Source organism: Thalassophryne amazonica, chromosome 7, assembly GCF_902500255.1.
Source record: "Thalassophryne amazonica chromosome 7, fThaAma1.1, whole genome shotgun sequence".
Lineage (NCBI taxonomy): Eukaryota > Metazoa > Chordata > Actinopteri > Batrachoidiformes > Batrachoididae > Thalassophryne > Thalassophryne amazonica.
Window position 1 is genome coordinate 58,833,944 of NC_047109.1, and position 25,691 is coordinate 58,859,634.

Genomic DNA, 25,691 nt, shown 5'->3' on the forward strand with positions numbered 1-25,691 from the left:
CCGTTTAGAAATGATGTGGTGGTTTCTGCCTCTCGATGGCGGCTCGGAGCGCGGTGAGCCGTGCGCCATTGTGGGCCGTCCTTAAAGCTGTAGTAACACTCCTTATTCTCTGTGAAGCCCGTAAAATTTTCACCAAAAGCCAGATAAATTTTTCGAATGGTTTCCAGCTGCCTGTCTCTAACAGTTTCTGAAAAAATTCTGATGGGAAAAAAAGCCCAAATCATTCCGCCATTTCCTCGCAATGAAACAACGATGAGAGGGGTGGAACAGTGCTCACTCAAAGCCTGCCCACAGGCGAATGACACAACCGACAGGCGTGGAAAAACACGCATGCGCACGAAGGTTCAAGCTTGGCTGACGTAAAAACATATGAATCAAATCCATATATTTTTTGCATAAAATAAAAAGGTTGGATACTTTTCTCACAGACCTCGTATGAATGGCACAGCAGAGATCAGTGAATCCCTGAATAACTTTCACACCTTGATAATGGCTGAATGCCTGGATTTTAGTGTTTATCGAAGACTGTCACCAACCCAGACACTAAAACCCTTCACCCAGCTTCTCAAATGCTGCAATCGGGACATCCATGGATTCCTCAAAAATCACATCATCTTAAAAGTCAAGGTCAGTTGACATCCAGTGTTATTTAATTTAGCCCATTAGTAAATGAAAGAGGAGCTCTTGTATAACATGTTCCATATGGTGGTCCAGTGGTAGTGCTACTATCTCATGATTAGTGGAGTTTATGCTTGAAGGTCACCTGCGACACCTCTGTGTGGAGTGTGCATTCACCAGGTTTCTGTGTCAACACTCTTCCACCCATAATCTGAAGATGTATACCTTGGAAATAATTTAAAATTATACCACATAAGAGTGAGACAGCTAACTCCACTTTCAAAAGCTTTAATTTGACACTCACACAGGGTTCACATGGGAACCACTAGTGGAAAGTTAGTGTTAACTCTGAGGGTGTTTAAATTTGAGATGATGTATTTGTAGTACACATAAATTCCAAACAGACATGGTCACAACTGGGCACAAACTCTGCACAGAAAGTTCAAGATTTGGCCAAAAGCTCAAAACATTCTTGCTATGAGGCACAAGTCCCGCTGGACGACAATGACATTTTTCAAAAACTCCTTTTTGTTTGTTCTCACTCAGCTCCTGTACAGAATTATACGTATGTCCTACAGTGCTGTATTACATCAAAGTTGTGACAGTATGGAAGTGGGGGTAACAAGAAAAACAAAAAATGCAGTGACATTCATATTTCATCCACATGTCGGCTGAAAATGGCAGACGGTAAACCAGATGCTCTGTTTTCAATGAGTGATTGAAGGAAAAGCTGTGCCACCTCTGGCTGTAAGCACGGCAACAGCGCACTACAATGGCACTTGCCATCAACAGTTAAAAAAATTTTCCAACTTTTGCAATATACTGCAGCTAAAAGGACAAACTGGATGTTTTTGAAGCTTTGAGGAGGAGGAAAGATTGACAATGAGAGATGGACTATTTAAAGTGCAGAGAGTCACCCAGTTTTAATCAGGTAACTGTGAATAATGTGCCACCAGAGCAAGGTTTTCCTATTTTAATTAAAATGTTGTACAAACCATTAAAACTCTGTATTTTTCAAATAAGTACATGAATGTTTGTGTCATAGCATTAAACATGATCGTGCCTCATGTTGTCATCTACAGTGGACAGTAATTCTGCTATAATGACCCCGTGAACAGAGGTGGAAAACCCCGGCTTCAGAAATTAAAAATCTGACTACATACAGTATTTGTTCCACTCACCCATTAAACCACCTGATTCTAATTACTACGAGTCTTCATGCAGGTAGCTCTCAACAAAAATATAAACGCAACACTTTTGGTTTTGCTCACATTTTGTATGAGATGAACTCAAAGATCTAAACCTTTTTCCACATACACAATATCACCATTTCTCTCAAATATTGTTCACAAACCAGTCTAAATCTGTGATAGTGAGCACTTCTCCTTTGCTGAGATAATCCATCCCACCTCACAGGTGTGCCATATCAAGATGCTGATTAGACACCATGATTAGTGCACAGGTGTGCCTTAGACTGTCCACAATAAAAGGCCACTCTGAAAGGTGCAGTTTTATCACACAGCACAATGCCACAGATGTTGCAAGATTTCAGGGAGCGTGCAATTGGCATGCTGACAGCAGGAATGTCAACCAGAGCTGTTGCTCGTGTATTGAATGTTCATGTCTCTACCATAAGCCGTCTCCAAAGTCGTTTCAGAGAATTTGGCAGTACATCCAACCAGCCTCACAACCGCAGACCACGTGTAACCACACCAGCCCAGGACCTCCACATCCAGCATGTTTACCTCCAAGATCGTCTGAGACCAGCCACTCGGACAGCTGCTGAAACAATCGGTTTGCATAACCAAAGAATTTTTGCACAAACTGTCAGAAACCGTCTCAGGGAAGCTCATCTGCATGCTCATCGTCCTCATCGGGGTCTCGACCTGACTCCAGTTTGTCGTCGTAACCGACTTGAGTGGGCAAATGCTCACATTCGCTGGCATTTGGCACGTTGGAGAGGTGTTCTCTTCACGGATGAAGCGAAGGAGATGTGTTGCACACTGCATGAGGCAAATGGTGGTCACACCAGATACTGACTGGTATCCCCCCCCAATAAAACAAAACTGCACCTTTCAGAGTGGCCTTTTATTGTGGACAGTCTAAGGCACACCTGTGCACTAATCATGGTGTCTAGTCAGCATCCTGATATGGCACACCTGTGAGGTGGGATGGATTATCTCAGCAAAGGAGAAGTGCTCACTATCACAGATTTAGACTGGTTTGTGAACAATATTTGAGGGAAATGGTGATATTGTGTATGTGGAAAAAGTTTTAGATCTTTGAGTTCATCTCATACAAAATGGGAGCAAAACCAAAAGTGTTGTTGTTTATATTTTTGTTGAGTATAATTAGTGAAATCACTTGTTTGAGGTGGCAGCACAGTGGATAAGAGGTTTGCTCTGTTGCCTCACAGCAAGAAGGTCATAGGATCGATGTGGTTATATCAACTATTGATGAATGCCAGTTCTTGAAGCAGTGCCACCTGAAAGATTGAATATCATCGGTGTTTGGCTTAGCTTTTCACCCGTGTCATTTACACATTGAAATTCCTCCAGATGCCTTGAATCATTTAATGATAGTATGGATTGTAGAAGGAGAAATATGCAAATAATATCCAATTTTCTCATGCATTTGACAACCTGGAGGTTCTCTGCCCATCTTTCCTCCTCAAAGACTCAGCCTTTTCTAGATACTACTATTGTACCAAATCATAAATGGATTGCATTTATATAGCGCTTTTCCATCTGCATCAGATGCTCAAAGCACTTTACAATTATGCCTCACATTCCCCCTGATGTCAGGGTGCTGCTGTACAAGGCGCTCACTACACACCGGGAGCAATAGGGGATTAAAGACCTTGCCCAAGGGCCCTTAGTGATTTTATGGTCAGGTGGGGATTTGATCTGAGCATTTGAACCAACGCCTTAACCACTAGACCATTACCTCCCCCGCTTCATCATGATTTATAATCATTTTTTGACATAACATCTTTATTTATTTATTTATTTTTACCTCCCCTGAATGGACCCAGTCCCACTTTATTTTGGAATATGTTGCAGTCCTGAAATTCTGGAATGGATGCGTTAACAAATGAAATGAAGTTGAACACACAAAATATGAAATATCTTGGGATCATATTATCAATGAAACAGAATTCAATGTAATGTTTTAGTTTTTTGTTGCATTTTCTATACCATCCCAAATTGACTTTGGGTTGTAACACAGTTATTATGCAATCAGAGAAATAACTGCGTTAACTGAGTTAAAATCAACTCTGAACTACGTAATTTTCAGTCCAGGTTTTGCTGTGCATATTCATGTGAGCTTTGGATGTCATGAAGAGGGCTTTTTTTTTTTTACACACAGTCATATTTACTAACTTATTTTAAAATGTGTTAATGATTTGGTACATGCTTAGCATTTCTTTTAATCAGAGTCTAGTTATGTAATAATATTAAACTGTATTGGACACAGCTGATTCCACTGCAACTGATGGGACTTTTTATATGCAGCCATTAATTTAACAAAAACCTTAAAACAGCCAACAGCACAAATCGTACTGTTAGACCTCCATTTTTCTCACTGTATAAACACTTTTCTGTATAATATTTCCATGTAATAGATTTTTCCACACAGTATAATTCATTACCATGTAATAATATCATGATTATGTCACCAAGACTACAATAATTCAGGGGCAGAGAGGATAATTTATTTTCTAACTTTTGCTTAGCCAAATAAAAATAACTACTGTATTGTTCACACTTTTTAAAATTTAGTTTTAGCTATATTCTGAAATAGTGGACTCTCATATTTCCTTCCACATTGAGAACTTGTACAGCAGAATCACTTATTTTCCTATTAACATTCTAAACCCATTAACATCTCTTGTGGTCACTGTAATTAACAGTCAAGAGGTGGGAGGGTCAACCTTCATTTTCAAGCATTTCAGACATAATCAGGGCTTAAAGCTGAAATTAACTGCTTTGCTGTTTTAATTTGACATGCAAATAGGATTTCAGAAATTATCTGTCCTAAAATTCTCTTCCACATACCCTGCTGAGGGTGGCAGTGGTTGGAAACAGTTGTCACATTCCTACCAACAAATCACTCAGAATCACCAGTTATCTAAATCTTTTTTTTTTGTTTGTTTTGCTTTTTTTAAATGTGGTAGGAAACACATACACTTTAATAGTCCTCCAGTCCTGTCCTGGCTGAGATAGATGGTTATTTAAGAGATGTGGGGAGAGACCCGTTGACTCCCTGGGTGGTTGCTGGAACCCAACGCAGTGTTGGGGATAGCAACCACCCAGGCAGACAACTGGTCCAACCCCACATCTCTAAAATACCCATCTATTCTGTGGTGCTGTGTAAGTGGTAAAACGTGGCACCAGAGCGCACTCACAGACTTGACTAAAACAACAGTCATTAAGAATCCCTCCTGTCTGTACCGTGACCTGTAACAGGGCAGCGCAGTCTCGTTTGAACCCCTACATGATATCGCAGGATTTGACCACATCTGGGGACAACTGGCACAAACACAGCAGAGAATCCCCAGGTGGAGTGTGGGAGTTTCAGCACAAACCATTCAGTCCGGCTCATTAAACTTAAAAGCATACTTGCCGTCACCTAGCAGATGTGCCGGTTTAAAATGGTTTCTGCTGAAACCCCCATCCTCCGAATGGTGTGTGCTGACACTCCCACACTCCACCCGGGTATTAGTTTCTTCCCACAAACAGCATCAATTCTAATGGGAAAATGGTGTACTGTTTTGTTTTCGGCTGCAATCACCAAAGCAGTTGCGAAAAGTGCAGTTTTTTTTCTGTTCCCAGTGGAGAAGGGAAGACGAGGCAAATGGGTGCGATCATGTCAGTGTTAGCCTACACAGCTAAACAGAGTAGCGCCGTTCGTTCCAGGTCATAAACAAACCGCAACACATGTCCACTTTCCACCGCATCGTCACTTTTTCTTTGCATTTTCACTTTGTCTGCCATGTAATTTGCCTAAAAACTCAGAGAAAGTGCTATGTTTTTATCCCTGGAAGTAAAGAAATAAGCTCATATGCATCATATTTTACCCATTTAGCGCCCGCCCACAAATGAGACTGCGCTGCCCAGTTGACCCTAGACATTAATATGGTCACAAATATCAACACTTTTCACAAAGTATCTGCTAGAAAAATAAACAGCTTAATGTGCTTTTTGATCTTCATAATAAAAATGTGGCACGGGAGAAAGAAATGAACATGTGGAAGAACAATTATGTTATATAATTGTTTTATTTATTTTAATGTTTATTTATCAGGGACGATACATAGAACACTGCCACAAAAAAGGGAAAATGTGATGCATAAAAGATGTCTAGCTTGAGCTAATTTGCAGTCTTTATCCCTGGTCAGGCTTAAGAATAGTAAGTTTAGTTTTTGTGATTTTTGTTTCTAAAATGTATTATTGAGGTTAACTATATAGAAGATAGCCAGCAGATAAACATCCTGATATACTGATCAACTCCCTCTCTAGCTGCCACCTTATTGTGGTGGGGGAGTTTGCGTACCCGGATGATCCTAGGAGCTATGTTGCCGGGGGCTTTGTGCCCCTTGTAGGGTCTCCCAAGGCAAACAGGTCCTAGGTGAAGGGTCAGACTAAGGGCAGTTCAGAAGCTCCCATGACCAGTAAAAAATCAAGGACCGAGACATTGCCCGGTACGGCGGAGCCGGGGCCCCACCCTGGAGCCAGGCCTGGGATTGGGGCTCACGCGCGAGTGCCTGGTGGTCGGGCCTTAGCCCATGGGGCCTGGCCGGGCTCAGCCCGAACGAGCAACGTGGGCCCGCCCTCCTGTGGGTTCACCACCTGCAGAGGGGGCCATGGGGGTCGGGTGCGGGAGAGGATTGGAATGCGGTTGAGGGCGGGTGGCCCGGTGGCCCGGTCCGCGCTCACAGCCCCTGGCTGTTGGGATGTGGAATGTCACCTCGCTGGGGGGGAAGGAGGCTGAGCCTGTGCGGGAGGTTGAGAGATACCGACTAGAGATAGTCGGGCTCACCTCCTCGCACAGCTTGGGCTCTGGTACCCAACTCCTGGAGAGGGGGTGGATGCTCCACCTTTGTGGTGTTGCCCACGGGGAGAGGCAGAGAGCTGGGGTCACATTGCTTATTGCTCCCCAGCTCAGTCACCATGTGTTGGAGTTCACTCCGGTGAATGAGAGGGTCGCTATGCCTTCGGGTCGGGGACAGGTCTCTCACTGTTGTCTCGGCCTACGGGCCGAGCGGCAGTGCAGAGTACCCGACCTTCTTGGAGTCCCTGGGAGGGGTACTAGATAGCGCTCTGACTGGGGACTCCATTGTTCTCCTGGGGGATTTCAATGCCCATGTGGGCAACGACAGTGAGACCTGGAGGGGGGTGATCAGGAAGCATGGCCTCCCGATCTGAACCCGAGTGGTGTTCAGTTGTTGGACTTCTGTGCTAGTCACAGTTTGTCCATCACGAACACCATGTTCGAGCACAAGGGTGTCAATAAGTGCACGTGGCACCAGGACACCCTGAACCGGAGGTCGATGATCGACTTTGTAGTTGTATCATCTGACCTTCGGCCACGTGTCTTGGACACTCGAGTGAAGAGAGGGGCTGAGCTGTCAACTGATCACCACCTGGTGGTGAGTTGGATCCACTGGGAAGGGAGGAAGCCAGTCAGACCAGGCAGGCCCAAACGTATCGTGAGGGTCTGCTGGGAATGACTGGCGGAACCCTCTGTTAGCGAGGTCTTCAACTCCTACCTCTGGGAGAGCTTCTCCCACATCCCGGGGGAGGTTGGAGACATGGAGTCCGAGTGGACCATGTTCTCCACCTCCATTGTCGATGCGGCCGCTCGTAGCTGTGGTCACAAGGTCTCTGGTGCCTGTCGCGGCGGCAATCCCCAAACCCGGTGGTGGACGCCGGAGAGGAGAATTTGACCGATAACCGAACCTCGGATTCAGGAGGAGCAGTGTGGTTTTCGTCCTGGTCGCGGCACACTGGACCAGCTCTACATGCTCCATCGGGTGCTCGAGGGTTCATGGGAGTTCGCCCAACCAGTCCACATGTGCTTTGTGGATCTGGAGAAGGCGTCGACCGTGTCCCTCAGGGCACCCTGTGGGGGGTGCTCCGGGAGTACGGGGTCCTTTGCTAAGCTCTATCCAGTCCCTGTACGACCGCAGCAGGAGCTTGGTTCGCATTGCCGGTAGTAAGTCAAACCTGTTTTCAGTGCAAATTGGCCTCCGCCAGGGATGCCCTTTGTCACTGGTTCTGTTCATTATCTTTATGGACAGAATTTCTAGGCGCAGCAAGGGTGTAGAGGGGGTCTGATTTGGGAACCACAGAATCTCGTCTCTGCTGTTTGCGGATGATGTGGTTCTGTTGGCTTCGTCAAATCAGGATCTTCAGCGTGCACTGGGGTGGTTTGCAACCGAGTGTGAAGCATCCGGGATGAAAGTCAGCTTCTCCAAATCCAAGGCCATGGTTCTCGACCGGAAAAAGGTGCTTTGCCCTCTACAGGTCGGTGGAGTGTCCTTGCCTCAAGTGGAGGAGTTTAAGTATCTCGGGGTCTTGTTCACGAGTGAGGGAAGAATGGAGTGTGAGATTGATAGATGGATCGGTGCAGCGTCTGAAGTGATGCGGTTGCTGTATCGGATTGTCGTGGTGAAGAGAAAGCTGAGTAGCGGGGCAAAGCTCTCGATTTACCGATTGATCTACGTTCCGATCCTCACCTATGGTCATGAGATTTGGCTCATGATCAAAAGAACGAGATCGCGAGTACAAGCGGCCGAGATGAGTTTCCTCCGCAGGGTGGCTGGGCGCTCCCTTAGAGATAGGGTGAGGAGCTCAGTCACTTGGGAGGAGCTCGGAGTCAAGCCGCTGCTCCTCCACGTCGAAAGGAGCCAGTGAGGTGGCTCGGGCATCTTTTTTGGATGCCCCCTGGACGCCTCGCTGGAGAAGTGTTCCTGGCACGTCCCATCGGGAGGAGGCCCCGGGGAAGACCCAGGACATGCTGGAGGGACTATGTCTCTCGGCTGGCTTGGGAACGCATCGGGGTTCCCCCGGAGGAGCTGGGGGAGGTGTGTGTGGATCGGGGGGTCTGGGCGGCTTTGCTTGAGCTGCTGCCCCCGCGACCCAACTCCAGATAAAGCGGTAGAAAATGGATGGATGGATGGATGGATATACTGATCAATAACGATCAATAATTTAGGGGATTATTGTAGTCATTTAGAACTATGGATCAATAAAATCTGATGTTATTACACTCTTAGATTAACATTTATATCTTTGTGTCCATGTATTTTACATACAGAATTGTGCACACAAGCTATGAATTTAATTAAATGAAGGGACTGGATCAGCAGGTCACTGTTAAATCTTTCTACACATATCCTGGCTCTAGTTTTCACTAGCAGGATCAGCGAACAAGAAAATAGTGCATAATTTATAGCTCACACCCCAAGCATATTGTTTAAAAAGTTAAAATCTTCTTGACGGGAAATGGGCTGCATTTCTACAGCACATTTGAGCTCAAAGCACCTTAAGATAATGACTCACATTCACAGATACAGTCCCACAGCGATGTGAAGAGCTGCCATGTAAGGTGCTCAGCTGTAGACTGGACCTGCGCATTGTAAGCTTTGTCTGAAAGGAGTGAAAGGCTCCACAGGCACAGGGTGTCCCCTGCTGTGTTTCATAGTCCAGGGTGGAATAAGTGGAAACAGCACCACTGAGGTAACCCTAACTGATCAGCCACTCTTCATAGAATTTCATCCATAGTGACTGGTTGTGGCACACACTAAAATCAGCACAGGTATAATTTGGTCAGCCTCACTTTGTGCAGATGCTGATTCGGGCATCTGCTATCCTCATTGTTCTGTGCAGCAGCAGTGATGACAAAGCCAGTATCATCAGCATATAGCAGGTCCTGGATGAGCTCAGCAACTTTTTAGCCTCCTGTTGAAGACATACATGTACCAAATGTACAACAGTATGAATAAGGATAGGATGCAGCTTGTTGTGATGCCCACTGGGGCTGTAGAAGCTCCACAAATCAATACCTTTGGTTGAGTCACATGAATGAAACTGCAGATTAATAGGAACTACTAGCTCACTTCATTGGCTGACACGTGCCACTGTATACAACTGATTGTATATGGTATTCAATTCTAACTGTTTGCACGACTGCTCTCTGTGCTGCTTGATGAATTTAGTTTTTGTGATTTTGTTTCTTAAATTTATTACTGAGGTTAACTATATAGAAGATAGCCAGCAGGTAAAACATACTGTCTTGACTGTGCACAACAGCAGATGAACAAGTGGATGAATATTTCATGTCAAGAGTTGATAGTCTTTAAGAGTACACCAAGTACACCAAGTGTAAATGTTAGGGCCCCTTCACACATAGTGAAACACTGCAAAACAGTTTGAAAATTAGTGCACGAAACATTGCACCAACGGGCAGGCGTGCAAGAATCCGGTGAAAGAGTTCATGCATGCGCCGGTGTCCGTCGAGCAGGAACAGTGCCAGGTGCGCCACATGGCGCCGCTTATGTGAAAGAAATAAAAACCAGCTGGTACATGTGGCACCACATCGTGCCGCTTATGTGGAATAATAAAAAAAAGGAAAAAAAACACACAACCTGGGATGCGAACTTGCGCCTTTCAAAACCTCTGTTCCCCAATCACTTTACCACTGAGCTATGGAGCTGTTCTTTGAAAGCTGCGGGAAGCTGCCTCATATCAGGAAGGACATGGAAGTATTACAAAAAAAAATAAAATCCCACACCATATAAAAACACTGCATTTATCAAGCAAGCAATACAAATATGATCCGTCTGTTCCTCTGGTGATGACCCATAGTCAGAGACATACAGTCATGAAATGACATGAATGAGAAGCAGTGTGCTCTGATGTCCACATCTACTGGTTAGGTGCGTCCAGTCGGCCATGCGCGTGTTCTGCCCGACACGCATGTCTTGTGGATGGCGCACCGCAGCACAGACACTGCGTCATGTGGAACAGAGCTCACGTGGGTGACGTGATGGTCAGGTCGCTCGCTGCGTGTTCTGATGTGATGGTCCATTTCAATGTGTCAGTGTCCGCTCCGTGCGCGCACTCGCTTGCTGCAGCTTGTCGCCACCACGACGATATGTTTTATTTATGTCCACGTAAATACAGCAATCAGACACACGCGCCTCATAGTCGACAGTTGTTAGTCCATGTCTGTCCAAACACAAGTCGGTGTCATGTAGCTGGAATGTCCACAATGACAGATCACCACAGCTGCTTCTGTGGGAAGCCACACCTTCCGTGAGTGGAGCGCACACACTCACGTGTCAGTGTGTGTTTACAAAGTCACACTCATGGGGAACTTAGACAAATTTCACAGCAGTACGACAGTGATTGTCCGCAGTCTGTTGTCGTGCCAAGAGTGCGACTGGCCACACATTTTCTAAGTGCCATGCGAGCGGTGTTAGGTGTTCGTGTGTGTCACCTGGAATTTGGCTGGCACCTGCCATGAGACGGTGCGATGGGTTCGCACAGCGCACACTTTGTCTTTCAGGCGCTTGTGTGTGCAAATATTTGTAGCAACAGGTGTACGAGGCATTGGTGACAGGGACGACATTACACGGTTTGCACACAATTCCTGTGTCATGCATACTAAGTGTGCACTTTGTCCAAATTTTGCACTATGTGTGAAGGGGCCCTTAAGAACTTGGCGACTCTGTGTTGCTCAGCTGTCAAGACAAAGGTAATTAGGTTTTCTTGGGTTTTGAGCCAAACTTTTTCAATGAACAATTCCATAGGGGCTTGGTTTCTGTTCAAGTCTCACTTCACTTCAGCTTTCATTTGGGTTCATTCAATGTTTTCATTATATGATATTCAGATGTTGAAGAGATTTGCTTCATATTCTTGTCATATTGAAAACTTGCTGTTGAGAAGCTGGTGTTTTCAGCAGTGACTCTGTGATGATCTTACAAATGTGACAAATCTGGAATCTGAGAATCTGATTCCATCAACTCCAATGTAACTAATCTCAGGAGAAATCTAATCCATTAAACTAATCATTACCCTGACTGATGACGAATATTTCAGACCAACATACATACACACTTACAAAGCTATTCGTGGTTTTTATTTTGTTTTGTATCAGCACAGCTGATTCTTTGGGTGCTTTATGAGGAGACGCTCAATCACGTTATTGTAGCATTCATAAGAACAGATGCACCAGACAATAAAGCAGTTGTTTTTAAGTGTTGATGGCACATTGATGGTTTTTTAAATTTGCTTCTCAGTCTGCACTCTTTCATTTGCAGCCAAATGTTGGTTTTTAATGACATTTAATGAACATGATCTTATGCCTACTTCCACAGCTGTCACTACCGTATTACATTTTCAATTTACTGCTCCACCAAAATCGTATTCCCTTCAGCCATTCAGGCATCTGAATCTTCAATTTTCTGTGCAGAGCTTCAGTCTCAGGAATGATGTTTGTCATGTCGACTGTAAGCCGGAGACTTTCTTCAGCTTTCTCCGCCAACACTCGCGTGGCTTTTACTTCAAGCTCTGGGGATTAGTAAGGACAAGTTAGCAGTAGCTCTTGGTCCTCCTCGGCAGACTGAGCATTAGTAGAGAGGGACATGGGAGCCTGGCAAGCTCAGCTACCGCTGCGGCTGGCTGCTACATCAGCGTTGCTGGCATCAATGCAGAGAATCGAGGGGATGAAGGTGGGGGTAGAGGGGGGCTGTGGAGCTGAGGGAGTTAGAGGACGAGGCAGTGGCGGATTATCTTGCTGCTAAACGCACTGTAGGGATGCCCAGATGGAGTGGTGGGCTGTGTTAACTCCCTCCCACTGCTACACAAGCGTGTGCACATGCAAAAAGCGCATTCATGATACAACACCCGCTGTGAATCTAAAAGTGTAGCATGCTTTAGGTAATTCTGTATGTTCGGTGAAGAAACGCACAAAAACTCACACAATAACAGTCCCACTGGGATGTTCATATAATGCACAGTGTGACACATATCACAAATATGCTTTGTGCAAGGAGGAGGCGGCCTATGGGTGGCGGTGGAGGGGATCTCCATCTGTTAATCTAAAAGGCTGAAATAAAGATATAAAGGCACGCGCTAATTTTAACATGATTCCAAAAGCACAGTGGCCTTAAGTATTCAGAGAAGATTCCCTTTGTGCGCAGGATAGACAGGATTATATACTAAAGTGGCATATTGATGTATAAAATTGTAGCAATAACAGGAAATAATGTGCACGCTCACCAAGTGTTTCAAGAGGAATCTAGGGCACCGTGCTGTACTTTAGTTAAAAAATCCAAAAGGTATGGCTTCTTAAAAACAAAGTGAGGCAGAAATCCAACATATTGTTGGCTCAAGATCAAGGCTGCCAGCTGGAATATATCCGATTGTGTATGAATGCGGAATGTTTATTTTTTTAATTCCTTACCCACATAATTCAATGCCTGTAATTCAGTGCCTATCTTTCAAAATTCCATCAGCACAGAGTCTGTGGTTTTGCAGTTGTGGCTGTTCAGAGTGAAATTTTGACCTTTTAATTATGTGAATTATCAAGCTCTCATTAGGCCTTTCGGTGTACAACCCCTGGCAATAATTATGGAATCACCAGCCTCGGAGGATGTTCATTCAGTTGTTTAATTTTGTAGAAAAAAAAGCAGATCACAGACATGACACAAAACTAAAGTCATTTCAAATGACAACTTTCTGGCTTTAAGAAACACTATAAGAAATCAGGAAAAATAATTGTGGCAGTCAGTAATGGTTACTTTTTTAGACCAAGCAGAGGGAAAAAAATATGGAATCAATTCTGAGGAATAAATTATGGAATCACCCTGTAAAGTTTCATCCCCAAAACTAACACCTGCATCAAATCAGATCTGCTCGTTAGTCTGCATCTAAAAAGGAGTGATCACATCTTGGAGAGCTGTTGCACCAAGTGGACTGACATGAATCATGGCTCCAACACGAGAGATGTCAATTGAAACAAAGGAGAGGATTATCAAACTCTTAAAAGAGGGTAAATCATCATGCAATGTTGCAAAAGATGTTGGTTGTTCACAGTCAGCTGTGTCTAAACTCTGGACCAAATACAAACAACATGGGAAGGTTGTTAAAGGCAATCATACTGGTAGACCAAGGAAGACATCAAAGCGTCAAGACAGAAAACTTAAAGCAACATCTCTCAAAAATCGAAAATGCACAACAAAACAAATGAGGAACAAATGGGAGGAAACCCGAACTGTAAGAAACCACCTAAAGGAAATGGGATTTACATACAGAAAAGCTAAACGAAAGCCATCATTAACACCTAAACAGAAAAAACCAAGGTTACAATGGGCTAAGGAAAAGCAATCGTGGACTGTGGATGACTGGATGAAAGTCATACTCAGTGATGAATCTCGAATCTGCATTGGGCAAGGTGATGATGCTGGAACTTTTGTTTGGTGCTGTTCCAATGAGATTTATAAAGATGACTGCCTGAAGAGAACATGTAAATTTCCACAGTCATTGATGATATGGGGCTGCATGTCAGGTAAAGGCACTGGGGAGATGGCTGTCATTACATCATCAATAAATGCACAAGTTTACGTTGATACTTTGGACACTTTTCTTATCCCATCAATTGAAAGGATGTTTGGGGATGATGAAATCATTTTTCAAGATGATAATGCATCTTGCCATAGAGCAAAAACTGTGAAAACAGTCCTTGCAAAAAACACATAGGGTCAATGTCATGGCCTGCAAATAGTCCGGATCTTAATCCAATTGAAAATCTTTGGTGGAAGTTGAAGAAAATGGTCCATGACAAGGCTCCAACCTGCAAAGCTGATCTGGCAACAGCAATCAGAGAAAGTTGGAGCCAGATTGATGAAGAGTACTGTTTGTCACTCATTAAGTCCATGCCTCAGAGACTGCAAGCTGTTATAAAAGCCAGAGGTGGTGCAACAAAATACTAGTAATGTATTGGAGCGTTCTTTTGTTTTCATGATTCCATAAATTTTTTCCTCAGAATTGAGTGATTCCATATTTTTTTTCCCTCTGCTTGGTCTAAAAAAGTAACCGTTACTGACTGCCACAAATTTTTTTCATGATTTCTTATAGTGTTTGTTAAAGCCAGAAAGTTGCCATTTGAAATGACTTTAGTTTTGTGTCATGTCTGTGATCTGCTTTTTTCTACAAAATTAGACAACTGAATGAACATCCTCCGAGGCCGGTGATTCCATAATTTTTGCCAGGGATTGTACTTTGTAAGACATGTTGTGTATGTGGAGCAGATCTTGCATCTTTTGTGTTTAAGAGGCTTGGCAGGCTGGCATACTTGTAAAATTTGACCTTCAATTATAGCACCCCTATTGCACCAATCAGTGGAATTTTTTTTCGTAAAGGCAAGAATACATTAGCAAATTCTGCTCTTTAAACTGCTGCGCCTTGTAAGAATTGCAATGTTGATATTTCATATGCCACATGGACTAATTGAGTGAATTCAAGAAAGAAGCACACATTCAAAAAGAAGTCAAAGGAGCATATGTGCAGGCACCGGTGCTGTGCTGCATCCCACAGAAATCCACTCACTCCCAAATGACAATCACCAGTGGCCTATTCCTTTCTGTCCATTACTATGGTAACAGCCAAGGCAGTTTGTAGAAGCATAACCAAAAAAAAAAAAATGCTCCTATGATCTGACTTGACCTTTGATCCTCATTACCTTGACCAAGGAGATCATGCTTTCTGTTTTTTTTCTTGCCATTGTAAGTCAGTTGGTCAACCTGATTTACTAAGATCCCAGATAATGAGTGCTAAATTTTGTGGGCAATCCAAACTTTTGTGTGTTGGGGTGGAGACAGTTTTGTGAGTAATTTTACGAAGAGAAAATATGCAATTGTGATGTAGGCAGCGGGATGTAAACAAGGTTTTTGCATGTTAATGGCCATAAGTGCAAATTAAAATTAAATCAACAACTTGCGTTACTGAACGCAGGTGCAAGGCAGTTCTTTATACACCCTGGACACGACACCACTCTATCACAGGGCCACATACAGACAAACACATTCATACACCTACGGTCAATTTAAAGTTTCCATTTCAACTGATCTGCATGTCTTTGGATGTGGAAGGAAGCCGGAGCACCGTGGGGAACCCACACAAACACATGCAAACTCCACACAGAAAGGCCACAGATGGGGAACGATCCCACAGCCTTCTTGCTGTGAGGCAACAGTGCAAACCACTAAGTCACCGTGCTGCCCGACAGACAGCTCGATATCCAGTTCTAAGATACCTGGAATACAGCTAGGCACATGAAGAGAAGAGTATTTGAATTTTATTATTGATGTGCAGAATGACCATGCAGTGTGCACAGATGTGCATGGATTCCTCCACACAGATCCCGAAATGTGCATTTATTTGTGTGAGACATCATGACGCATCATTGGCTGTAATTATCAGAAGTTGCACCAAAATGTACTCTGGTCCCCGTTACTCATGGAGACATTTATTCTTAAAGGAAAACAAACACCACCACCCACCCCATGATGCAAAGTGAAAAAACTTGAAATATGCCCAACGTTTACAGTGAATGATTATTTATTAATTTTTATTCTATGTGTGAAGAGGCTGGAATAGCAGCCTGTCAACTGCGATAAATTACTGCCAAGGCTTCAAACTCGTACAATACAGATACAATCAGCAGTCGCTAAATTTGACCTTGATGAATCGTGTGTGTGTGTGTGTGTGTGTGTGTGTGTGTGTGTGTGTGTGTGTGTGCAAATCTCACCTATTTGCATTTCCCCTACCAGGATGTTGTACAGTCAGGTAAACAAATCCCAAATTCTATATTCATAAAGGCAAATGTGCTAAATGGACAATATGCACTATTTTGCATACCGTATTTTCCGGACTATAAGTCGCACCGGAGTATAAGTCGCACCAGCCACTTTATCCATTATAAAGAAAAATAAACCATAAATAAGGTCCACTGGACTATAAGTCCCATGGACATACAGGTATGTTAACATGAAAAGTTCAGATGATAATATTGTGACGGCTACCGTTTCGGATGCATATTTCACCAGTCGCAACTTGTAATCTGCAGAGTATGATTTTCTTTTTGGTGGCATTTTTTCGGGCCTTCTCCGTTGTCTTGTTAGTTATCAGTAACGTTAAAATTTTTATTTTTCTATGGTAGTCAGAAGTCGCAGGAACAGTCACACAAGCCCTCGAGTGCCCTCTCGTGAGCTGCATTTTCCTACAGATATGTTTGTATTTTGCGGACTACATTGCGAGACGAACCGTGCAGCACCTACCCTGCGCGCTCATGAACACCCAGCGGTGTCGATCCAGCTCCTTCCAAGTGGAGACGCTAATCCTCCGCCGTCGCTCAGTGCTCCCATGCAGCTCTCAGCGTCAACTCTGCTCACACTGATATCCAAGGGTTGAAGCTGTCTTGTTAGCCGTCCCGGAATAAACACCATGTTCGTCTGCTTCAAACGCTTTTCACAATCATCGACGCCAGCTCCTTCCAAGTGCACACGCTAATCCTCCGCCGTCGCTCACCCAATGCTCCCACGCAGCTCTCAGCGTCAATTTAAACACTCTGCTCACATTGATATCCAAGGGTTGAAGCTGTTCTGTTCGCCAAGCCGGAATAACAGCAAGCACCGAGTTCGTCAGCTTCACACGCTGTGGGTGAGGTGAGGAATACGCATCCAAAGTTCTGTTCTCTGATTGGTTATCGCGACCAGCGTGAACTATAGGATGGCCGTCATACTACAGTGCCCATGATGCATTGCATTTCCTTTTCCGGTGGCCATTTTAAAACATAGATCGACTCTGTCACGTAAAATTGTTTTGTTACAGTAAATTAATTGAGATCCTACCGGTATATTTTTCATTTATAAGTTGCACCGGAGTATAGGTCGCACCCCCAGCCAAAACATGTAAAAAAGTGCGACTTATAGTCCGGAAAATACGGTATTTTCTGGAACAGTCACAGTCCTCATTGTGAACAGACTGTTACAATTTTTTTCTAGTGCAATGGTGTATGTACACAATTTTACACACAAACCTTTAGTAAATCCAGTCCTCAGTTAGATATCTACCCCCCCCCCCCCCCCAATCAAACAAACATGCACCAATTTCAAAGAAATTTGATGAAGACGTAGACTTTGTCATGACAGAACTAATTAAATTTTGATCATAATCTTAGTCAATAGACAGATCTTGCATTTTAATTTTTAAAATTTATTTTAAGTTGCTTTTTTTTTATTTGATATTTGATCAAGATTCCTTTGAGGCCTGTCCTACTTTTGGTCTTTAATCCTGCAAATTTCACCCACTGCTGAGATTTCAGTCACCACATAGAATAGAGAGCAGGTTTTGAGCTCAGAGACTACAGTGCAACATTTGCTAAAATAAAATAAATAATAAAAATATATGTAACTTATTGAAAATAGGAAACAATTTGGAATGACAAAAAAAAAATGGCTGAAAGTTAAGTTTAATTTCAGTTTGATTTAATTTATAGCTATTTCGATCACTCACCATCACCTCTCTGCACTCGGTATCTTGGCCTCTCCTGTGTTTCTGTGCCACGGGATTTGTTGTTATTATGACACAATGAGTCACCCTCTGTCACCTCCGCACTGTGCTCCAGATCTTCCTCTGATATCGGCAAAGCTGCGGGTGAGGGCTCATCCAGAACGCCCTCTGATCTCATCCCTGAACGGTCATCAGTTTTCTCATTTGGTTTCTCCTCACCCAGCACTCCTTCTGCGGTCTCACAGGAGGCCTCAATGGCTTCATGATCCACTTTGTTATCCTGAGTTCCTGGATCTCCATATTTCCTGGGGCTTGATAGATTTGAGCTGCCCAGGGAACCAAGCACTGAGCTTGGACTGGAGTGCAGGGAAAAAGAGGGTGTGTCCAATTCTCCAATCCTGGTGCATGGGTTTCTGTAGGCCTCCTGAACAAATCCCACAAACATCACTCCCTGGTCAGCAGCATCCTGGATCTGCTGTTGGAAGTAAGAAAATGAAAAAAATAAATATTAGAATAATAACATCACTGTTAAAGCTGATGGTTTTAGTGATGGTGTTTCAAGCTTTTAGACAGCTGGAAATTGCAGGAGTTGATGCTACACTTAGTGCATCTGGAAAGTATTCACACCGTCTCTGTTTGTAGGTGTGTCAAGTTAAAAGCATCAGAATGCAGAAAAGACAAAAAGGTGTGCATGCACATAACTTTGATCATGGAAAAACTGCAGAGAGCTGACATTTGCTGTTTGCTATGCTTATGTATTTTAGGTCAAGGATGAAAGTTGCCAAAACGGAACATTAATAGGACTAATATTTTTGGAGAAACTATGGATATTAGCTAACAACACTGAACAATGGACATTGCTAATTACATTGTAGACTCACACGCCATTTCAGCAGGGGGTGGGAAATCTTTATATTAAAAACGTGAGTGCGTGTGTACATGATTTTACACTGAACAAAAATATAAATGTAACACTTTTGTTTTAGCTCCCATTTTTCATGAGCTGAACTCAAAGATCTATAACATTTTCTATATACACAAAACACCTATTTCTCTCAAATATTGTTAACAAATTTGTCTAAATCTGTTAGTGAGCACTTCCCCTTTGCCAAGATAATCCATCCCACCTCACAGGAGTGGCATAGTTGGATGCTGATTAGACAGCATGATTATTGCACAGGTGTGCCTTAGGCTGGCCACAATAAAAGGCCACAAAGAATTTTCAAACATGTAAAACAAGAACAGAACAGTTACACGAAAGACCCAAATATTATCTAATATAATAAAATAAAAAAAGAAAGAAAAATCCACAACAAATTTTCTGAAATATCTGAAGAGAGACAAAAAAAAAAACTATTTTCAAGCATGGCCCAACATCACCATCATCATGTTGCTGGGAAAAATGGCATTCTTTACACTGATGAGGAGGTGTAACCCAAACATGAATTTCCTGGAGTAGGAACATCCTTGGATCTGTCCATTGTGCTGTAGCTCCTGATGCACATAAGTTATCACCACAACCAAATCAGTATGATGTTTTTTTTAACAGGCCCAGTTGACAGCAGCGTCTTTTCAAAGTGTTAATGTTTATGATAACATGGTGATTCTTTGTTCAACTCATGAGTAATTTCTTATTTTGAAATCGGATTGCCAAGTATAATTTGATTAGGTCACTGAAGGCATAATAATTTGATTAGGTCACTGAAGGCATAATACATGTGGCGAGGTTAATCCATGATGTTCCTAAACTAACAAAAAACTATTCTTTTTTTTCTTGTAAATTTGTGAGGGTTTTTCTGGTAAATTTATTACTTTATAACCCCTGTGAATATCCACATTTCTTGTAAAACTGCATGTTTTTATCATAAATTTATTGCTTTTCTGCCCCAGTATCACAGTAAAACAAACAAACTTCATAATGTCTTAAAACAATAATGCCCTTGGGGAGGACAGTGGCTTAGTGGTTATCACTGCTCCCTAACAATTAGAAGGGCCTGGGATCGCATCCCACCTCATCTGTTAAGCGTAGAATTTGCATGGATTCCCTCCAGGTGCTCTGGCTTCCTCCCACTTCCAAAACATGCAGGTTAAGTGGACTGGAATCTTTAAAATGACCTCAGGAGTAAATGTGCTTGTACACACACACACCCACACACACATATATGTGTATGTATGTGTGTGTGTATGGCCCTGTGATAGACTAGCATTCCATCCAGGGTGTACTCTACCTCTTGCTCAGTGAGCAGTGGGTAATTGGAATAAGTGGGTATTGAAAATGAACAACTGCCAAAATATACCATGCAAATTGAGTGTCAGCAAAATGCCCCTACAAAATAGTAATGAAAACAACAGCAAAATGAGTCATTTCCTAAGAGTCATCAAGTTACAACCAAAACCAAACTCTCAAAATTAGTTTGAGATCAGTTATCTCGCGATGCAATTGTTTTTTTTTTTTTTGTTTTTTTTAAATTGTTATAATGAAACCTTGTGCATCCTGTGGATCTTTTGTTTATTTCTTCCCAGCAGTTTCTGCAAATACACAATAATTGATTAGATTGGAGCAGCCACAGCCCTTGTCATGGGCTGCATCCCAAACCCAGCACGCTCTCTTTTTCTCTGTCTTATTTTCATGAGGCATTTTATGTCTATTTTGATTTTTTTCTTCCCACAGAGTATGATTGAAATGTTAACTGTCAGAGAATATTAATGATGTCATTCTCCATTCTGAGCCACACACACTGCCTCCAAGCCACCTCGATGTCACGCCACGGTGAGGGAAGGAAATAAAAATCAAATCAAATCGCAGGTTATTTGTTATGAAATTTAAATTGGAAAACAGTCATTGTTTCCATCCTTATTGTATAATATCAGTGAATGACCTCTTGGTGCTTCAGGGTCGCATTCGCAGCACCAATACGACGAAATGGAATTGCTGTGACAAAAGCGAGCTGCTTGTTGAATTTCATTCATTGGTAATGTGAGAGAAGAATCATTTTGACTGAATGCTGCTGCAGCTGATAGCGTGGCTATATTTGGACTGTAATGGATTCATTTGGTTTTAGTATTACAGTTATCATTCAATCAAACTGAGCAACACTATTGAAATTACATTTCCTTTTCCAGCTCATGCTGTCATCACAACAGTGTCATGAAAAACATCAAGGCCACATAGAATATTGATGAGTCAAACCACTTCACAGGTACACAAATTGTGTACAATTTTCCTTCTCAGACAAATGTCTTGTAAATAAGTGATACATAATAAGCAGTGAATGTTTACTTTGCAGTATAATTTGAAGTGCAGACAGAAAGGTGTATATAAATTTCAATATAGCTAACATTAAAATGAATGCATTGTACAGTGCAACCGGAAAGTATTCCCAGCACATCACTTTTTCCACATTTTTTTATGTTACAGCTTTATTCCAAAATGGATGAAATTCACTTGTTCTTTTCCTGAAAATTCTACATACAATAAATACCCCTGCACACAAGGGTAAGTGCGTAGGGTACCAGCAGCGACTCACAAGGAGACACCCCAGCACTACACCAGACAGACCACGACCTCACAGATGAGGAGTGAGCAGTGTGGGGGTTTGAGGCCCGAGGAGCGAGAACACCCTATCCCCAGGCCCGGGCAGGGATCGCTGAGCCAAGGAGGATGAGAACTGACCCTCAGATGAGGCGAAGAACCAATACGTCCAGAACTGGGACATATGTGACAGACTCCCTCAACACAGCCAACTGGAACCAAACCAACATACCAATGCCCAAGGTCAGGAGACTACCCAAGCAAGAGCAGGACAGCATCCCCCATCTGAAAACCATGGCCCCTTTTTCCCCCAACAGTAGTCCACACCCCCACTGACATCGCAAGTGCCCCACTGCAATGTCCACCACACCACCAGGCCACGGTGCCCTGGGCCACAAGACTACAATGGGACAGGACAAATGGTCCCCACCCCAGGGCAGCCCCAGTCACCTGGGGCTGCCCAAGGATGATGCCAGGGCAACCATGAGAGGGGGAGAACCAACCAACAGGGGGGCCAGGGAGCCAGGCAACTGGAGAATGATGCGCCACCCCACAGGTCAAGGAAAGCACGAGATGAAGCCTGATAGTGGCCAGGGCATCCAAGGAAACAGAGGGAGAGCCCAAGGCAGGTGAGGCTACGCATGCTCCCATTCCAGGAGTGAGTTGCACAACCCGCCCAGGCCCCAGCCCATGCCCAGCAGAGCAGGCCAGGCCCGCACATAGAAAAGGATACCAGCCTCCGGCATGCTGGAAATCCCCCAGCAGGTTGCACATGCCACCCAGCACCACCCCGCAGGTATGGAGGTGTTGCCCACGCATCGCAAGGGAGGAAGCCCAAAGGGTGCCCATGGCAGCACCCGACCCACCCTCTGGAAGCTCGCAGGACACCCCAAAGCAACACCCGCAAAACCCACAAAGCCCACCCCTGACCCCGGATCCCCAAGCAAACCCAGGACCCCACTATCAGGACAGCCAAACCATCCTGGCCTGCATCGGACTGCGCAACACCATCATAGCAGAGGGGTCACCCACTTTAAAAGATACAAACTATCACCTCAACTAATGCTAACATACTCAAGAAAAACACATAACATCATTCTCTAATAACAGGAGTACAACAGCGAGATGCAACCTGGATCTGCAGCACAAGAGAAAAGGGATCAAAAACAAAACAAACAAGTCATAATCTAATATTGATATGGCACTTCAGCTGTCGCAAGAGTGGCATTCCCTAAAAAGCAAAAATCAGACCTCCAAATTAAAATTTAATGAGTTAAAAATGACCACTTTCATTAAATTGTGGTAATTAGTTGTTTAATGAAGCAGATATTTTTTTCATTGATATATGTTAGAAGCGGAGGTTTGACCAGTGGTTGATATTAATTGATTGATTATTTTCCATTTCACCAATATATTTTTTTTTTTTGCGATAGTCACTGCTACAAGTATAACTTTGGATTGTTTAGTTGGAAGTTCAATAACAGCTACGTATGTCTCCAAGTAAACATAAATTAGGAGATAAGGGGATTCTGTATCCCGAGATAGAAGACAGTTTTTCAGTGACATTTGAGCAAAAAAGCTGGACAGGTGAGCAGGGCCAAAGGGCATGAAAATGGGTGTCAGTGGTGTTTAGCTCACACTGTGAACAAACAAGAGTCTGTGAAGCCCATTTTATACATCTTATATTGTGTAATGTGTGTTCTATGAAGGATTTTGTATTGGATGAGCTGTAAGTTGGTATTTTTTGTCTTCTTGAAAGACGTGCGGATGGGTGCGCGCATCGGGACGCAGCCAGCGCGGTGCGGCGGCACAGGAAAAACACCTCCGTGTTGATAACCATTTGTAAAATCCAGGCGGCTTTTGATGGCTTTCAGTGGAGTGAGTATATGAGAAATTGTTTAACAGCTGGACATGTTCCAACTTGTCCTTAAGGCTTCCAACGGAGGTGTTTTTCCTGTGGCGGAGCGTCGCAGCGGCTGCGTCCCAACGCGCGGACCCGTCCGCACGTCTTTCATTAAAAAAATCTCCTTTAACAGTGGAATATCCGGATAAAATGCTGAAACCGACTTCTTCTGAAACTTCTCTGTTCTCTCACGACGTCCTGGATCAATAGAGCCTGAAATGTGGAGGTTTTCAGCTTGAAACAGGCTGACGACGGCGCCTGAGAGCGCTGCGCGACGTCTCGCACCGTGGGAAGTCCTTAAAGCGACAGTATCACCTCAAAATCTCTCATCAGCCATTAAAATTTTCACCGAAAACCAGCTTAATTTTTCGAACCGTGTCCACTTCGATGTGCCTGACAGGTTCAGAAAAAATTTTGATCAAACAAAGCGCCAGTCTCTCAGCAACTTCTCAGACAAAGGAATGCCGACGAGGGGCTGGACGACTCCTCCCGCAAGGAGTGCTCACAGGCGAATGACGTCACCGACAGGCGTGGAAAAACTCACGCATGCGCACGAGGGTTCAAGCATGTCTGACGTAAAAACATATGAATGAAATCCATATAGTTTTTGAAAAAATAAAAAGGACCTATACTTTATTGACAGACCTCGTACAGTATCTGAGTGCACTATAGATAACTGCAGTACATTTAGATTGTCGAGGAATGATTGGCTATCTGCTGGATTAGTTGTATTCTCTGAGTATAGATTACTGTATTAATTCATAAATAGCTGATTGATTTCCTGTGGTGACTGTGTACAATTTCTGGGTGAATCCATGATAGACGTTATTCGTGATTTTTGCATTGCAATTAATTTGCCAGAAATTTACCTGATTTATTATTGTGTTCCAAAAATTATTATATCTAAGTTGCTGAATGAGGAACTCCATTTTATTCGATATAATATTGTCAAGTTCAAAATTTGTGCTATTTAATTTGGTCAAAACTTTCGGCTGCAGCATATTTATTTGTTAAATGTTTAATTTTTTCCAATTTTTTATCCTTTTTTTAGTAGTCGAATATGAAATAATTTTTCCTCTTATTAGGACTTTTACTGTTTCCCAAAGTAAAGAAGGAGAAATACTCAGTCATTCCTCTCTATAAAGCCTGCTCACTCTCTCCTGATGATTTTATCAAATTCAGAGTCCTTTAAAAGTGACACTGGAGCATGATTGCTGATAGTGATAGAATGGATTTTAGCATTAAGTTTTGGAATTAAAGAATTGCTAGTGGGAAACAAGTCTATTCTAAAGAAAGACTGATGTGCTGGAGAGAAAAATGTGTATTCCTTCATTAATGTGTTTCTGATTCTCCAACTATCTACAAGACCAAAGTCATCCATATACTCCTTTATAGTTTTAGAAAGTCTTACAGTTGTTGGAATGCTGGAGCTATCTAAAGATGAGTTTAAAACTACATTAAAGTCTCCTCCAATGATTATTGCAGAATTAGCTGTTAAATTTGAAATCTGTGAAAACAATATATGTGTAAGAAGGTTGAATCATCATTGTTGTGAGCATATAAAATAACAACTGTAAATGTTTTGCGGAAAGTAGTTGCCTGGATTATTATATACCTATCTTCAGGATCCATCACAGTTGATAAGAATGAATGGAACTCTTCCATGAACTAATATACTTACTTGTCTTTGTCTGCTGTTATAAAAAGATGAAAAAAACTGACTTAATATTGAGGTAATTGGAATATTTTCCTCTGCTTTACATCAATGTGTTTCTTGTAGAAGACAAATATCTGCATTTAGTTTTATGATGTAATTCATGATTTTTATTTTCTTTGCCTGTCAGCGAATGCCATGTACATTCCATGATAACAATTTTAAAGGATGCATATTAAAAAAAAAAAAAAGGATTCTGATATTGCATATTGAAATGGCTCTCCTAAAAGACAAACAAGTACCACATACATAATACAAAAATTACACAAGTGCATTTGAGCTTGTGTAAGAGAGTGAGTGTGTGTGTGTGTGTAGTTGAAGCATCATTAGGTTAAGTCGAGG

At 42.9% G+C, this 25,691-nt stretch overlaps 1 protein-coding gene and 1 long non-coding RNA gene across 2 annotated transcripts in view; one reads left to right on the top strand and one right to left on the bottom strand.

Annotated features, from left to right (window-relative positions):
- LOC117514004 (raftlin-like) overlaps positions 1-25,691 on the bottom strand; it is a 365,659-nt gene that overhangs the window by 98,693 nt on the left and 241,275 nt on the right. Inside the window, exon 5 of the mRNA XM_034174289.1 lies at positions 18,204-18,675. Within this exon, the coding sequence (XP_034030180.1) occupies positions 18,204-18,675 (472 nt within the window). The remainder of the gene's footprint in view (positions 1-18,203; positions 18,676-25,691) is intronic.
- Positions 1,490-24,751, top strand: LOC117514007. The gene is made up of 3 exons (XR_004561768.1): positions 1,490-1,564; positions 14,808-14,818; positions 24,742-24,751. It is a non-coding gene; the product is annotated as an uncharacterized LOC117514007 (long non-coding RNA).